At 42.9% G+C, this 16,799-nt stretch overlaps 1 protein-coding gene across 2 annotated transcripts; it reads right to left on the bottom strand.

Annotated features, from left to right (window-relative positions):
- Positions 1-1,306: 1,306 nt before the first annotated feature.
- AAMDC (adipogenesis associated Mth938 domain containing) lies at positions 1,307-13,962 on the bottom strand. Of its 2 annotated transcripts, none has more exons than XM_058663646.1 (3): positions 13,815-13,962; positions 3,902-3,997; positions 1,307-1,744 (listed from the first exon to the last, which is right to left on the bottom strand). In XM_058663646.1, the coding sequence occupies exons 1-3, from the start codon at positions 13,944-13,946 to the stop codon at positions 1,604-1,606; spliced, it is 369 nt and encodes a 122-aa protein (XP_058519629.1). In that variant the 5' UTR covers positions 13,947-13,962; the 3' UTR covers positions 1,307-1,603. The 2 variants fall into 2 exon arrangements, with proteins under 2 accessions (XP_058519629.1, XP_058519630.1); XM_058663647.1 differs by lacking the exon at positions 1,307-1,744 and adding an exon at positions 3,577-3,684 and having other exon boundaries at positions 13,815-13,958.
- Between the last annotated feature and the right edge of the window lie 2,837 nt (positions 13,963-16,799).

Genomic DNA, 16,799 nt, shown 5'->3' with positions numbered 1-16,799 from the left:
GAGGTAGTGCCTTGCAGATGCAATATTCTGAGTGTATGAAATGATAATCTTTATTAAAGATCATAAAAACAAAATTGGCTACTTTATACAGCAATTCCATTGATAGAAAGTGACAACAATGGTGTCAATTTACTGAGTCTTTCCTACAAGCCTGTCCCAGGCAGCAGGCCCAGACTGAACTACAAGAGGTAACTTATGTAGTGACTCCAGGTGTGAATACCACTGTCTGTCAGATGGGAGATTTGAAACAGATTAAATCGATGCCTGACCAGCAAATTGCAGAACTGCAGTTCAAAGTCAAAGATACTTGCTCTTTTTTTTTTTTTAAGATTTATTTATTTTATTACAAAGTCAGATATACAGAGAGGTGGAGAGACAGAGAGGAAGGTCTTCAGTCCGATGATTCACTCCCCAAGTGAGCCGCAACGGGCGGTGCACGCCGATCCGAAGCCGGGAACCTGGAACCTCTTCCGGGTCTCCCACACGGGTGCAGTGTCCCAAGGCATTGGGCCGTCCTCGACTGCCCTCCCAGGCCACAAGCAGGGAGCTGGATGGGAAGTGGAGCTGCCGGGATTAGAACCGGCGGCCATATGGGATCCCGGTGCGTTCAAGGCGAGGACTTTAGCCGCTAGGCCACGCCGCCGGGCCCGATACTTGCACTTTTAAGAGGTGTATGTGGGGGGAAAGGAAGGCCATTTGTGTATCTGAGAGAATAAAGTCTGGGCTGGAGGACGCCTAGTCAGGCCCCAGTACCTTACACACAGGGAATATGAGTGCCAGAGAGGCCTGCCTGGCTCCAGTCAGTAGCAAGTCTGTCTCAACCCCCACTCCCAGGGCACACTCGGTTACTGTCCCTTGAGTGCTCCTTCATGTCATTCAGGACTTCTCCTGGTCACCTACTTGAGACAACCCCATCCATCTTTGCCTTACCTGCTTATTCATATGATTTTGCATACATTGTATGTTTTTATATATACTTTGTATACTTACCTTCCCTACTTGAATGTAAGCTTCACAGAAACACTCTTGCTGTTTCTCAGAAGCCCCTAGCAGTGGCTGGGCTAGAAGCTACTCAGAAAACATTAGTTGGGCTGGCCTTGTGGTGGGCCAGGTTAGGCTGCTCTTTGTGATACCACCCCCCATGCTGGAGTGCCAGTTCAAGTCCTGGCTGGTCTGCTTCTGCCACTGCTTTTAGCTACTGGGGAGCAAACCATCAGATAGAGCTCTCTGATGCTTTGCTTTTAAATTAGTGAAATCTTTAAAAACAAGAGTATTAGTTGCATTGACAAATATATACTCCTAAGCACCAACTGCAGTCTGGTTTTAATGCATACACTTTTCTTTGGTTTTCAAGGCACAGAATTAATTTTTATCCAAAGGTTCCAGTTATATCATGTCCAGCATTTAGTACATGATAAAACTGAGCCAGTATCTGTATCTTCTGATCTTTAAGTTGTCATATTCATGCATCCCAAGAGCCTGGAATAGGACCTGACTAGAGCAGTTGTTTAAAAATGCCTGGAGGAGGCTGGTGTGCAAAATGGTGAGAGTTAAGGGTTGCAGGCCGTCCTGCACAGTGATTTATTGCTCTCATAAGGTTCCATCAGCAGGTGGAATGGAAGACGCCTCCCACCCTGACCCCTTGGGCAACCAGGGCATTATACTCCTTCACTGCCTGCTCTGTCTGGAGGACCCGTACATCAATGCCTTGTTTCTTCAGGTACTCCACAGTAGATGCAGGCACCTAGGAAGGAGGAAAAGAGAGGAGGAAGTTAAGGAGCGAGCCCCTCCAGAGCTTCCTTCCCTGCTATGTGTCAAGAGCACCCAATCGGATTAGATGGCAGCATCTGTTAGTCCTCAGTCACTTAGCATATCACCAGTCCAAAATTTGGCAGTGAGCCAAAAAAGACCTCTGAGAAGAACATAAAGGTCAAGAGAGTGAAAAAGCATGGATTGGGTGCCAGCCTTGGTTCTGTGTCCTTACTCAGCAGTTCAACCTTAAGTAGGTGAATTAAACCCTCTGAGCATTTTGTTTTCACATCTGCAATAACTTGCAGTTATATTAGGACCTAGTGTGCAGGGTTCCAGTGAGACCCAGTTGAGATGTCTAGCACGGTGAAGAGCCCTAACTGCAAATTTAGAAAAATTGGAGTTGGACTGGCCTGAATCTAAATACTCACTTTGTTAGATTCCACCTACAAGAGCTTAGCGCAGCTATTTAACCTTCTCAGCCCCATTCTTGTCCTCAGAACAGGGATAATTTGTTTGCATCACACAGTGTGTGAGGATAAATCAGTCAGTATATACACTGCAGCTCCAACAGTTTCCCTGAGAGGCCTTCCACCAAATCACCAAAGTGACCACTTTCTTCACAGCATTTGCCATTATCTAATTTTCCATCATCCATGAGGGCATAGACCTTGTTTATTTTATGAATCTCACTTTCTCTAGTGTTCAGAGGAGGTATGCCTCCTAGATAGTCCTTGATTTGTATTTATAAATAGTGGCAACTGTCATTGGATATCTTCTTAACTCTGGTTCATCCTGAATGTATTTTTAAATAGATTTTAACTAGATTCTGAAAGAAGAGAAACTCAAAGAGCTCTTGGAAAAAATTTTAATATGCTTTACGTATCTTCTGTACATTTGAAAGATTTGTAGCAAGTCTTCTAAAATCAGCTATTTTTACAAATGTCTTTTCTGAGATGACATGTTTTTATTTACATTATAGCCAGTAGCTCCACATCAATTTAGAGTTCAACAGATAAACAGTAAAAAGATCATAGTGCAGCAGGAAAAAAAGGAATGCGCTATATGGAGTAATGAAAGGGAAATATTTTCAACCTCACTGCTAATAAGGTAAGTTTGCAACTGGCAAAATATGGCTAAAACTACAGTAGGATACAATTCCTACCAACAACAAGACTTATAGACAGGAATTATAGTAATGGGGGAAACTGGTTTAGATTTTCAAAATATAAATAAATTATACTTTTCCCTCAGGATTACAGTATATCCATAAAAAGCAAAGTAAGCAGCTCATCCCTGAAGTTATGTGGATGGCGGTCCATCGTGTAATAATTTAACTGGAGACAAAAAGGAACGATACAGTATAGCGTAATCCTGCTGATGTGAAATGGTTACAGGTACACATGTGGTTTTTGACTTGTGTATATACTGACATATGTAGGAGAGACAACCAGAGCAGTGAGCACCAAGTGGGGAGACTGGGGATGTAAATCTTTCATCTTTTTATTTCAATTCTGAACTGAATCTTTACCGTTTTACAATGTGTTATTTCTGTAAGTAAAATTAAAACCTTTTATAGAGGGAGAAAAAGGTGTAACTTGAATGTACTTAGAAAAAGGAAAGGCAAAAGGACCATAAATATACTATAAAATATGAAACAGTGTTACAATCTAAAGGACCACCACTAACAGCCATGCATTTCCTAACAAGATCCTACCAACAGTCAACTATGTGCCTCCTAGGTGAGGCTGAGCCCAGAAGATACCGTGGCCTGGTGATGTGGTAGTCCTCTTTGGAAGCACACTCTATGATGCTCACACATGGAAAAGATTGCTGCGTTTCTCAGAGTGTGTCCCAACTGTTAAGCAACGAATGATTATATTGATAATTATAGATCTTGGGAAATTCTGGCATTGAGGCATTTCTGAAAAACAGCTGAAATAATAGAATCTCATGGTGAAACAGACCAGAGACCCCTACCCTGAGCAAGCAGAGCAGCAGCCGCAGCTGTTACGTTTCTGAGTCACCTACTGGCTCAGCAGAATGAGGGTACACAATACATAGAGGTGAACTTGAGGGGACCCATCTCTACAGGCAGGGGTCCACAGGAGCACAGCCTGGATTCTGGAAGGCCATGCCCCCCAACACCTACCTTCAAGGCCTCACTCATTCCTCGGCCAATCACTAGGGTCTGTACGCCCTTCTCCGCAACTTCCTTTACATCCGCAGGCTGCACACCAGGAGAATGCTGGATGTGGAAAGAGAAAGCAGACAGGTACCTCCTTGCTCTCAGTCTTTCTTTTCCCAACAGACATGCTTGTGAGATTCATTCACCCAAAAAATGTTTACTGAGGTTCAATCTGTGCCAAAGATCATTCATGGTCCCAGGATTGGCAGAAGATACAGTGCTGCCAAGATTCCAAGTTAGTGAAAACCATGGAAGACTAAGGATAAATGTCAGTAGTTCGGGCCCCTGGTTTAGATGTAGGAGGTTGGGGAGTGGCAAGGGATGGCATCTCCAAGGTGAGACCCAAAAGGACAGAGCAGTACCAACTAATCTGGGAACTGCATACATAGACACTCAGTGCAAAGGCAGGGCTTTGAGCCCTGTGGTCATTCAGATACAAAGTGACAGATGTGGGTGGAAGAAAGTACTTATGTACCAATTTAGAGTTTTTCTGAGCTCATTTGCTACTTAACTTCAGGAAATGTCTATTTATGTTCTAAAACATTATCACTTTGTAAAATAGTCTTCCAGGCATCATTAAGGTAAGGTATTAATAAAGATGATTCCAGCATTAAAGCATGGAGGCATCTAACTACTCTGAGTTGGCAAAGGGGTTTGGGGGTTGCCGTCTGGGAAGTGCTAGCTCCACAGACTGGCCTTCACCTGGCAGGTGTCTTCATGAGGACAGAGGCCTCAGCACTGCAGCTCAGACAAAGCAGGCCATCCCTTGCCCAGAAACCTCTGTTCTTTGATCCAGCCAACTACTACTGTCCACATGATGTGTGCCAAGTCTCAGAGTAAACATTAGAAATGTTGAGAAGAAATAAATAATCATTGGAAGCTTCATGAACATGTAAAAATATTATAACAGGGTGCACTAAAATAGAGTTGAGATTTTTTTTTTAAGATTTTTTTTTTTTTCATTTTTTTATTACAGTCAGATATACAGAGAGGAGAGACAGAGAGGAAGATCTTCAGTCCGATGATTCACTCCCCAGGTGAGCCGCAACGGCTGTTGCACGCCAATCCAATGCCGGGAACCAGAAACCTCTTCCGGGTCTCCCACGCGGGTGCAGGGTCCCAATGCGTTGGGCTGTCCTCAACTGCTTTCCCAGGCCACAAGCAGGGAGCTGGATGGGAAGTGGAGCTGCCGGGATTAGAACCGGCGCCCATATGGGATCCCAGCGCGTTCAAGGTGAGGACTTTAGCCGCTAGGCCACGCCGCCGGGCCCAAGATTTATTTTTATTACAAAGTCAGATATACAGCGAGGAGGAGAGACAGAGAGGAAGATCCTCCATCCGATATTCACCCCCCAAGATACCCACAACGGCCGGTGCTGTGTCGATCAGAAGCCAGGAGCCAGAAACCTCCTCCAGGTATCCCACAGGGGTGCAGGGTCCCAAAGCTTTGGGCCATCCTCGACTGCTTTCCCAGGCCACAAGCAGGGAGCTGGATGGGAAGTGTAGCTGCCGGGATTAGAACCGGTGCCCATATGGGATCCCGGTGCGCGTTCAAGGTGAGGACTTTAGCCACTAAGCCACTATGCCGGGCCCAAAATACCTTTAAAATTTTTAAATATTTACTTCATCTTATTTGAAAGGCAAAGAGACAGAGGGAAGCAACTATCATCCATTGGTTTGAATGGCCACAATGGCCACGTCTGGGCCAGGCCAAAGCCAAGAGTCATCAAGAACTCCGTGTTGGTCTCCTACATGAATAGCAGAGACCCAAGTACATGGGCCAGCCTCTGGCACCTTTCCAGGCACTCTGCCGTGGGATGCCAGAGTCGTAAGTGGCAGCTGAATCCACTGAGCCACAATGCTTTCTCATTCACTTTGATACACACACACAAACACTCCACCAGCCACCTCCCCATAAAGAGCCAAACACCAACAGAGAAAACAGAATATTTAAAAATAACATGGGAAAACAGAAAACAAATAGCAAGATGAAACATTTAAATTTAAAATGTTGTCAAACCACAAATAAGATTACCTAAATGCTGTTTAAAAGGTTTACATCGTTAATAAAGATATACACTGAAAAAGGCTGAAATACCAACACTAAACGTATGAAAGCTGATGTGGTTATATTCATATTAGATGAAGATGGGGAGAGGTACTAGATAAGAAATGTCATTTCATGATTCTGAAGGTTTATTTCATCAAGAACAATTAAAAATTGTTACACTCTGAATAACAGCCATAAAATACGTGAAGACAGAAATCATCTATTTAAAAGGAATACAAAGTCATAAATGTGGATATTTTACGTCCTCATAATTGTTGGAATACTGGGAAGAATAAATAATTTGACCTAATGTTTTTAGGTTGTCACAGTTTTTCAAGTGTACAAGGAGCACTCATAGGACTGCATAGGTCAAAGATAAGACTCAATACATTATATTGTTTCAAGAAATGAAACAATAGAGAATTTTCTCTAACATAATTGATTTAAACCAGAAGTTTTTAGCAACAAAATTTTTAGAAAAGTTTCAAATAATTGGTAACTGACCAATAAAATATTTTTTAAAATAAAAGATGAAGGAAAAATATATCTAAAATTGTGGGTCATGGCTAAGTAATACTTAAAATAACCATTAAATATAACAGATACAGATCTAAATGATTACATTTCTCTTTTCCAAAGCTAAATGATAAGATCATAGTATTTCTATTATGAGACAGAAAATGATAGTAAACTGACAAGGGAAAAGATCAAAAGTCCAAAAGCTGGTTCATTGAAACAGTGAATAGTCCTATGTATGTTAAAAATTGAATATAGGGGCCCGGCGGTGTGGCCTAGCGGCTAAAGTCCTCGCCTTGAACGCACCGGGATCCCATATGGGCGCCGGTTCTAATCCCGGCAGCTCCACTTCCCATCCAGCTCCCTGCTTGTGGCCTGGGAAAGCAGTCGAGGACGGCCCAAAGCTTTGGGACCCTGCACCCGCGTGGGAGACCCGGAAGAGGTTTCTGGTTCCCGGCATCGAATTGGCACAGCACCGGCCGTTGCGGTCACTTGGGGAGTGAAACATCGGATGGAAGATCTTCCTCTCTGTCTCTCCTCCTCTCTGTATATCCGGCTTTACAATAATAAAATCTTTAATAAAAAAAAATTGAATATAAAATGAAACTTTCTAATTGGGGGAGGGGTTCAGGAAAATCCCAGCGCATATGCAATTGTAGCATAAAATCAAAATTAAAATAGAATGAAAAAAATTTTTTTTTGCCTGGAAGAAAACCAATAAACACACATGAGCTTATTGGTAAATTCTTATTAAATATTTATCTAAAAGTAAAGATTTTCAAATCAAAGATTGGTTCAACATTTTAAAATTGGAACTGTTTACCACAGAATAAAGAAGGAAAAAATAAACATCTCGACAGATGCAGAAAAGCATGAGGTTCACAGCAGGGACCGGTGTCTGGCATTTTGGTATCCTTGGCCTCCCACATAAGAATGTCTGGGTTACCCCAGAAGTGCTCCGAGCTGCAGGGTGCTGCTGATACACATTGGCAGGCAGCAGCTGATGCTCAGATGGTCATATCCCTGCCACTCACCCATGTGGGAGACCCAGACTGAGTTCCTGCTTCCTAGCTTTGTCCTGCCCAAGCCCAGCTGTTGCAGAGATATGAGTAGAGAATCAGTGGTTGGGAGCTTTCTGCTTGTCCCCTGGTCTGCTTGCCTTTCAAAAAAAGAAAAATTTTAGTATATGAAAATGAAAGAGTAGCTTCCTTTCTTTATGATAAGGGACATCTAAGAAAAATCTACAGCTAAATATGTAATATAATGTTAAAATACTTAATGTTGGGGCCTGGCATGACAGTATAGTGGCTATATCCTCGCCATGCACGTGCTTGGATCCCATAGGGGTGCTTGTTTGTATCCCATCTGCTCCACTTCCCTTCCAGCTCCCTGCGTGTGGCCTGAGAAAGCAGTTGAGGACATCCCAAGGCCTTGGGACCCTGCACACATCCCTGTAGGAGACCCAGAGGAAGCTCCTGGCTCCTGCCTTCAGATTAGCTCAGCTACAGCTGTTGCAGCCACCTGGGGAATGAACCAGCAAATGGATCTTTCTGTCTCTCCTCCTCTCTAAATCTGCCTTTCCAAATAAATAAAAATGTTCAGTGTTTCTCCACAAAGACTACAAATAGGACTTAATTAGACATGTACTTACTATCATGATTTTTTAAAAGAAGTCTTCACTCCCCAGATGGCCACAGTGGCTGCAGCTAAGCTAATTCAAAGCTGGGAGCCAGAAGCTTCTCCAGGGCTGCCCTCTGCTGCTGTCCCAGGCCATCAGCATGGAGCTGGTTCGGAAGTGGAACAGAAGGATTGGAGCCGTGGCTTGCTGTACCACCGCACTGGCCCCTATTTATCATCTCTTTAGCAGTGTACTCCTCTCACACCTCCATGGCCAGCAGCCTTGTCTAAGATTTGAACAATGGTAGAAACTTTCTAACTGGTTTCCAGAAAACTCTTGTAGTCCTCTACAATTACCCATTCTTTATATGCTATCCAGAGTGATTTTGTCAAAACAAAAAACCCATACATGTCAGCCTTCTGTTTTAAAGTGTTCAATAGTTTGTTATTCCCTTAGATTAAATGCCAAATTCCGTAATGCGGTCTGTCAGCTTCCAGGGTCTCCACTCTTACCTCCATGTGCTGCAGGGCCAGTCAGATTAGGCTTCTATTGATTTTTCATTTGTAACATGTTCTCCCTTACCACTGATAAGATGAAAAGAACATCCACAGAGTGGGAAAATATATTTGCCATTTAAAGTGCTTATATTCAGAATATTTAAAAAACTTAAAACACAATATGAAAACAATGGGAAAAATATTCAAACACTTCACCAAAGAAGTAGCAAAGATGCACATGAAAACACAATCAGCATCATGATTCATGCAGTCCTGGAAATTAAAACCAAAGTGGAATACCAAATGAGGGCAAGGACCCAAAAATATCCATCTCATACACTACTGGTAATTTTGTAAAATGTACAGCTACTCTGAAGTACAGTTTGGCAGTTTCTCATAAAATCTTTTATGAAGTAAGTCATTAGTCATACTCTTGGTTATTGATTCTAGAGAAATGCCAACTTGTGTTCATACAAATACTTGTACATGGATGTGCATGGCAGCTTTATGCATAATAGCCCCACACTGGAAACAACCCAAATGTTCACCAGCTGATGAATAAACAAATCATATTACAATTTAAATGATGGAATACTAGTCATCAATGAAAAGGAATCATTTACTGCTACACGTAAAACCATAGATGAATCTAAAATGTACTGTGCTAAATGACAGCAAGTCTCAAAAGATTATATTCAGGGCCAATGCTGTGGTGTAGCAGGTAGATTTGCCATCTTCAGTGAAAACATCCCATGTAGTGCCAATTCAAGTTCTGGCTGCAATGCTTTCAATTCAGCTCTCTGCTAATAGCCTGGGAAAAGTAGCAGATGATGTCTGAAGTGTCTGGGCACCTGCTACCCATTCTGGAGACCTGGAAGAAGCACCTGGCTTCAGCTTGGCTCAGCTTTGGCCACTGTGGTCATCTGGGGAGTGAACCAGCAAAAAGGACAAGTCTTTTTTTTTGTTTGTTTCTCCCTTTCTCTGTAACCTTCAAATAAATAAATAAATCTTGAAGGAGAAAAAGTTACATGCTGTTATCCTATTAATATGAAAACAAATTTTAATAGGGCCTATATTTTAGAAAATAGGTTAATTTCAAAATTGTTTTGTTCCTTGTATTGTGATTATGCTAGAGAATCACTTTGGTTTTTTGAAGAATTTCACATTTTTGTAGGAATTAGGTATTTAGGAATAAAGAGATATATCTAAAACATACTCAGGCGGGTCAAGAAAAAAACACCATGTATCTGCTAGTGGAGAGGAAATAAAACAAGATGAAATGTTAAAAATTTGGGTCTGGATAAAAGATACATGAAACTTCTTTGTTTTCATAATTTTTCACTTTTATAAGTGAGTTACAGTTTTGCAGAAAGAAACCAAATACACCTGCTCCCTTGCCCAAGGATACAGAAGTAAGCAGAAGCTAAGTGGCCACACAAGGCCACAAGAGGTACACCAGATCCTTGAGGCTTTCCCAGGTTTCATGATTTGTTGGGCGGTGTACAGCTGGTGACCTTCGTCAGTCAGTCAGTATTCTAAAGCTGATAATGAAGCAAAATTCTCTTCCATTGTGAGTAAAGCAGCTGCCCCTGGTGCCAGCATCCCTTATGAATGCTGGTTTGTGTTCTAGCTGCTCCACTTCCAATCTAGCTTCGTACTATATGCCTGGAAAGCAGCAGAGGACAGCTCAAATGCTTGGGTTCGTGCCACTCATGTGGGAGACCCAGGAGAAGCTACAAGTTCCTGGCTTCAGACCAGCCCAGCTCTGGCTATTGCAGCCTTTAGGAAGGGAATCCGCAAATTGAAGAGTTCTCTCTGTCTGCAACTCTGCCTTTCAAATAAATATTACAACTGTACACACTCAGGTTTAATGGAATAGCAGAGTGTTTTAGGTTAGAACACTTATACATACAAATGTGATCCAAACAGATTAGCAGCAAGATTACATCCTTATCTTCACAAGTATGAAGAGCTAATGCCCTGGTGTCTCGGAACAGTTATCTCTGCCTCCATTTTCCCCTGTCTTCTTACAGATCGGGAAAGTTTTATGGAAATTACGATTAAAAAATATATTTGGATTCCTAACTTAAATATTTATTTACTTGAGAGAGGGAGAGAGAGAGGGAGTGCTCCCATCTGCTGATACACTCCCTAAGTGGCTGCAGTGGTTGGGTATGGGCAGTGTCATAGCTGGCAACCAAGAACTGACCCCATATGGATAACAGGGATGCAGCTACCTGAGCCAGTATCTGCTGCCACACAGGATGCACACTGGGAGGAAGCTAGAATTGGCAGTGGAACCTGAACATGATCACAGTTACTCGTACCATAACATCTTACGGAGTAAAGGCCTACCCCAAAGTTTATCATTTCAAGAGGCAAAACAAAGGATACATAGTCACTTGGTTATAACAACTATTAAAGACTGTGTCTTATGTTATATAAGATACTCTTTTTTGGTCTTCTAGTACTGACCAATCCTAGAATCACTGGGAAGTAAATAATGAACTTAGCAATTTTTTTTCTTTTTTTCTTTTTTTTTTAGTGACGTGACTACAGTAAATATTTAATAGAATTATAGGTCAGGGCTCAAAGTCTTCATCTTCCTTAGTAAATGCATTTATCTGAATCACTGAATTATTTTATTTAGTAAAGAATAACACGTCCTTTGCGTAGCACCACAGGATCCCTAGCCTCGGAAGCTCCCATTGTAGTATAATGGAGGCAGGCCAAGGACTGCTAGAAACGAAGTGAAATGTCAGTAGAGAGTGCAAAACCAAGGTCCTGTGAAGCCTCAGAGATCAGAGACAGTGCAGCCCATCAGTTGCTGGATCACTAGAACTCAAGCAACAAATCTCACTGTTGGCTGCAGTACTGTGGGCCCAGGGTGTCACATTCAGAGTGAGGAAGAATAATTCTGCAGGGGCCTGTGGGTGCATTGTCAGCTAGGGAGGAGCTCTCCTGCCACCAGCAGGGGCGCTGGCTCGATTCCCTCAGGGAAACCACCCAACTCTAGCCTCTTCCTCTCCTCCAAGGGGCTTTCTCTCACAAGGACCAAGTTTGTAAAATCCTACTGTTTTTTTTTCTTGGGGGGAAGATTGTGAAAAAAAAATATATCCACCAGCTATTCTGCGTTATGCCAGCTAAAGAAAAGGATGGTATATTTTTATAGCATGGATATCCTACGTAACATTTGGAAAAATTACTAAATTAAGCTTTCAAAGGAGCATTTTCTTCTGCCCAAATTAAGTGAACATAAATGGATAGTGGCAGTGCCTATCTGGCTATGTTGCTGATGAAAGCAGATTCTGTGAGGGAAGGTTATAGAAGCTTTGGAATCTGTCCCCATGGACACTGCCTGAGTCACATTCTCATTACCACTTGTTTGAATTAACAGCCTCCTAAAAGCTGGCCTGGTTTTTTGTTTTTTTTGTTTTTTTGCCACAGGTTCCTCTGGCAGACTGGTGAAACCTGTGGTTCCCTTTTCATGATAATGTTTTCTGTTTTTGCGGGGTTTTTTTCCTTTGTTCTTAATGATTACTCATTTATTTGAAAGGCAGATTCACAGAGAAAGGGAGAGACAGAGATCTTTCATGGGCTGATTCACTTCCCTGATAGCCACAAAGGCCGAGGCTGGAGCCAGGAGCTGCTTCCAGGTCCAACAGCTGGGTCCAGTGGTCATCTTTCATTGCGTTCCCAGGGGCATTAGAGAGAACTGGGTCAGAACTGGAGCATCTGGGACTTGAACCAGTGCCCATATGGTATCCCAGCATCATTATGTGGAGGTTTCACCTGCTACAACACAACACTGGCCCTCACAATAATGTTTTAAAATATACAGGGTGGAAAAAAAATGAAATATATTACAAAGGAAATAACTCTTTTATCTGTCATATAAGGATATGAGAGGTTCACTGACAGTGACTGGAAGAGGGTCCCTGACAGAACCCAATCACTGGGACATCCTGATCTCACACTTTCAAATCCCCTAGACGGGATCAGAAATACATGATTACTGTTCAAGGTACCAAGTGTCTCTGTTAGAGTAATCTGAACAGACAGACGTTGACAAGAGGGGTGTGGGGTTTGTTTCCTTGCCCCCTTTTCAATTTACTGAGTCTGGCAGTTTCTCAAGAGGTTAAACAGTTAGCCTATGACCTAGCAAACTACTCCTAGGTCTGTTGCTGGGGTCCATGTGGTGGGTGTGGAAGACAGGAAGGTGTGAAGAGTATTGTTCCATTGCAGGCAGCGCTGCAAGGAATTTCCCCCTGGGCCTGGTGGATGTCTCTACAACCACCTGAATGCAGCTCCACCTCCCTTTGCATGTACAACACACAACCCTACTGAGAACTCTGTAATCTATTTAGGCCTTGTCTGCCACTGAGGAGTTTGTGTTTAATACCAATGTGAGCTTGGAAGTTGATGTTGCTGATACTGTTTTAGCAAAAGGGCCTTTTATTATTCATGCTGTCTTGGCCTTCCCATTGACCATATGCTAATCAAGGGTGTTAAGTCCCGACATGTAGTGGGAATCTATTCTTCCCTCTTTCCTTGATCTTTAGCTCCCTCCTTCTGTGATGCATTTCCTTCTTTAACTGATTCAACACAAAGTTGTAGAATGAGGATTCTAGTAGGAATGTGTTACTGATTGATATGTGCCATCTTTTGAGAACTTCCTGACCACAGGATTAGGCCTACGGATATCCTGCCTCAGGAAACTTTTGGCAAAAATATCCTTAGGAATGCCTGCTTGACCAGGTGTGAAAAGTCTATGCCAGCCTTTGTGATGGTTTCTGTATAAATAAAGTGGACAGCTTTCCAGCATTGTCCATTATGATCTTGGAATTGCAGTGGTCCATTTCGTTCTCTTTGCACCTCATCCACGCACCCTTCTGGAGTTCCGAACTGAGCTGGAGCTGGACTCTGGCAGTCTGTTCCTAGGAGAAACGAACTGTTTCCTGTACGTGAAACATTAGGAATAGGCACATTCACGACACCAGGAAGATGAGTCAGTGCCAGAAGCTAGGGATAGGGAAGACAGGGCACTTGTTTGACAAGCTTATGAATGTGAGAAGATCAACTGTACACTCTGAAAGGGTGGCTTTGGTGGTAGTGAAGTATATCTCAACAAAAGAGAAGAATAATTACTTTTCAATTGGTAACCTTCATGCAGTGTTGACTGGCCTCGCCTCTTACCTCGGTTCCCGTCTCTCTCCAGTCCCAAGCCCGACTGCCCCCTGGCCATACTTTGCAATCCTTATAGAGTGTGGTGCAGCCTTGCACTTTCATCTGTCCCCATGAAAGGGAAGCAATTTCAGGGGAAGACATTGAATTGGAGTGAAATCTGAAATTTAAAAAAAAAAAAATGCTAAATCAGTATAGGGCTGAGCCTCCCACCCCAAATTTAGGGATACTAAGCTCCAGGTCTCTACAATTCAGGATGCATTGTTCTCATTTATGTGGTTGGTACTTCTTTAAACAGTAACTATTATTCTTGGGATTCTGAATCATTCAGTCATTGCAGTCTGATAGTACAACTTCTTCTCTGGCTGTAGAGGGACTGCACAGGAGATTTGTATTTATAGGTCAGATTCAAAGGTAGAGATTTATTTCAGAGTAATAGCATAAGGAGGTTGATACATCTCTTCCGCTAAAGCAATTATATAGCTGGAGAATAACAAAAATCAGCTTTCTTAATCTAGAATTACAAGGCAGAAATAGAGAAATGCTCATGAAAACCACCAAATTTCGGGTAAAAACATAATTTTTGTTCTTGCATAGAACTACTTCAGTGCCCACCCCAGTCCAACTGTCACCATGAAAATGAACAGCCCATGGGCCTAGAGGCTAAGTTCTCGCCTTTCACAAGCTGGGATCCCATATGAGCACCAGTTCGTGTTTCAGCTGTTCGACTTCCCATCCAGCTCCCTGCTTGTGTCCTGGGAAAGCAGCTGAGGACGGCCCAAAGCCTTGGGACCCTGCACCCACGTGGGAGACCCAGAAAGAAACTATGGGCTCTTGGCTTTGGATGAGCTCATCTCTGGCTGTTGCAGATACTTGGCAGTGAATCAGTGGTTGGAAGATCTTCCTCTCTGTATATCTTTCCAATAAAAATAAATACATCTTGGGCTCGGCGGTGTGGCCTGGTGGCTAAGGTCCTCGCCTTGATCCCATATGGCCGCTGGTTCTAATCCCGGCGGCTCCACTTCCTCTCTGTCTCTCCTCCTCTCAGTATATCTGACTTTGTAATAAAAATGGAATAAATCTTTAAAAAATAAAAAAATAAATACATCTTAAAGAAAAATAGAAAATGGACAGCCCTGTTGCACTGCCACGGCAGGAACACTTCATCCTTTTTTAAAGGTTTATTTTCTTTTTTATTGGAAAGACAGATATGCAGAGAAGATCTTCTGTCTGTTGATTCACTTTCCAAGTGGTAGCAACTGCCAGAGCTGCTCCAATCTGAAGCCAGGACCCCCGCAGGAATTAGAACTGAGATCCAAATGAGATCCTGGTGCATGTAAGGCAAGGACTTTAGCCACTAGGCTACCGCATTGGGCCCAGGAACACTTCATTCTAAACATTATCAAGTTCAAAAGGATGGTCTTGGTCACAAGCATGGATTGACCAACTAGGCAGGGTTTTAACAGTTTCCCAAATGTGCTGGCATGATGGCCCAACTGGCTAATCCTCTATCTCCAAGTGCCAGCAATCCATATGGGCACTGGTTTGTGCCCTGGCTGCTTTACTTCCCATTCAGTTCTGTGCTTAAGGCTGGGAAAGCAGAGGAGGATGGCTCAGAGCTCCTGGCTTTGGATCAGCTCAGCTATGGCCATTGTGGTTATTTGTGTAGTGAACCAACTGATGGAAGATCTTTGTCTCTGTCTCTCCTTCTCTCTGTAAATCTGTCTTACCAATAATAAACAAATCTATAAAACAGTTTTCCAAATATGACATATGTATTGGAGGCTTCAAAAGCTATCCACATATGCGGTGTAAACCAGAGTCTGTGAGCATATGTATTAAAAACCAAGTAGGCCTAATTCACACAAACATCATATCCTGGTGGAGCCTACGCACATGCTCAGTGATGGGATGAGAAGACTCGTGATGCCCAGCTGAATGTAAAAGATACCTAACAGGCAGAATACCAGCACTGGTGCTTGAGCAAAATCTTTGATTAATCCTTGGCCACATGTTAAGTGACAGAGAAGATACTTCTCAAAAACTAGGTTGAAAATCAGACAACAAAGACTTAAGTGGCCAAATGATGCATGGAAGGTAGAAGTCATAAATTTAGTGCTACAACTCATTGCAATGATCTGCCATTGAACAGTATTAGGAGATAGGAACTCAAGGCTCTGTCCTCGGGCCAGACTGATGCCTCTGATCCAGGAGAGGGTTGCTTAGGCACGGATGAATTTGGCCCTCCGTCTTTCTGCACACCCACTCTGCAGTTCTTTCACGTGATCCTGTTTATCATGGGACAGTGCTGCAAGAAAGCCTTCACCAGATATTAAAACCTTGATCACGGCCGATTCAAAGCCAGGAGCGAGGAACTTCTTCCGGGTCTCCCATTTGGGTGCAGGGTCCCAAGGCACTGGGCCATCCTTGACTGCTTTCTCAGGCCACAAGCAGGGAGCTGGATGGGAAATGGAGTTGCCAGGATTAGAACTAGTGCCCATATGGGATCCTGGTGCGTTCAAGGCGAGGACTTTAGCCACTAGGCCATGGCACCAGGCCCTATTCATGTATTTTCAGTATATGTGCTGCCGAAGCAAGCACTCTATTCATGTATTTTTAAAGATTTATGTAGAAGTCAGAATTGTAGCAAGAGAATCTTCCATCTATCGGTTTACTCTCCAGATGGCTACAATGGCTGGGTACGGACAAAGCCGGAGTCCGGAGTTTCTTCCAGGTCTCCCATGTGGGTGACAATTGGGCCATCCTGTCGCTTTCCTCAGACCATTAGAAGGCACTGGATTTGACATCAGCTGGCTCTCACATGGAATGCTGCCACTGTAGGCTATGGCTTTATCTGCTATTCCATTGTCTGCCCCACACATATAATTTTTTAAGATTTCTTTACAAATCTTATTTGAAAGGTAGAATTACAAAGAGAGGAAGAACAAACAGAAAGAGAACTTTCATCTGCAGGTTTACTTCCCAAATAGTTCTTAT

This window comes from Ochotona princeps, chromosome 4 (assembly GCF_030435755.1).
Source record: "Ochotona princeps isolate mOchPri1 chromosome 4, mOchPri1.hap1, whole genome shotgun sequence".
Classification (NCBI taxonomy): Eukaryota; Metazoa; Chordata; class Mammalia; order Lagomorpha; family Ochotonidae; genus Ochotona; species Ochotona princeps.
The sequence above is the reverse complement of the archived record's forward strand: the minus strand, read 5'-3'. Positions and strand labels throughout refer to the sequence as shown.

What these genes read in the sequence shown, in the direction of transcription:
- AAMDC (XM_058663646.1), bottom strand. Translation starts at nt 13,946, where the DNA reads ATGTCTTCCCCTGAAATTGCTTCCCTTTCATGGGGACAGATGAAAGTG. An exon ending in GGAGAGAGACGGGAACCGAG is followed by an intron (nt 3,998 to 13,814) that starts GTAAGAGGCGAG and finishes TTCCACATCCAG; the next exon opens with CATTCTCCTGGTGTGCAGCC. An exon ending in GAATGAGTGAGGCCTTGAAG is followed by an intron (nt 1,745 to 3,901) that starts GTAGGTGTTGGG and finishes CCTCCTTCCTAG; the next exon opens with GTGCCTGCATCTACTGTGGA.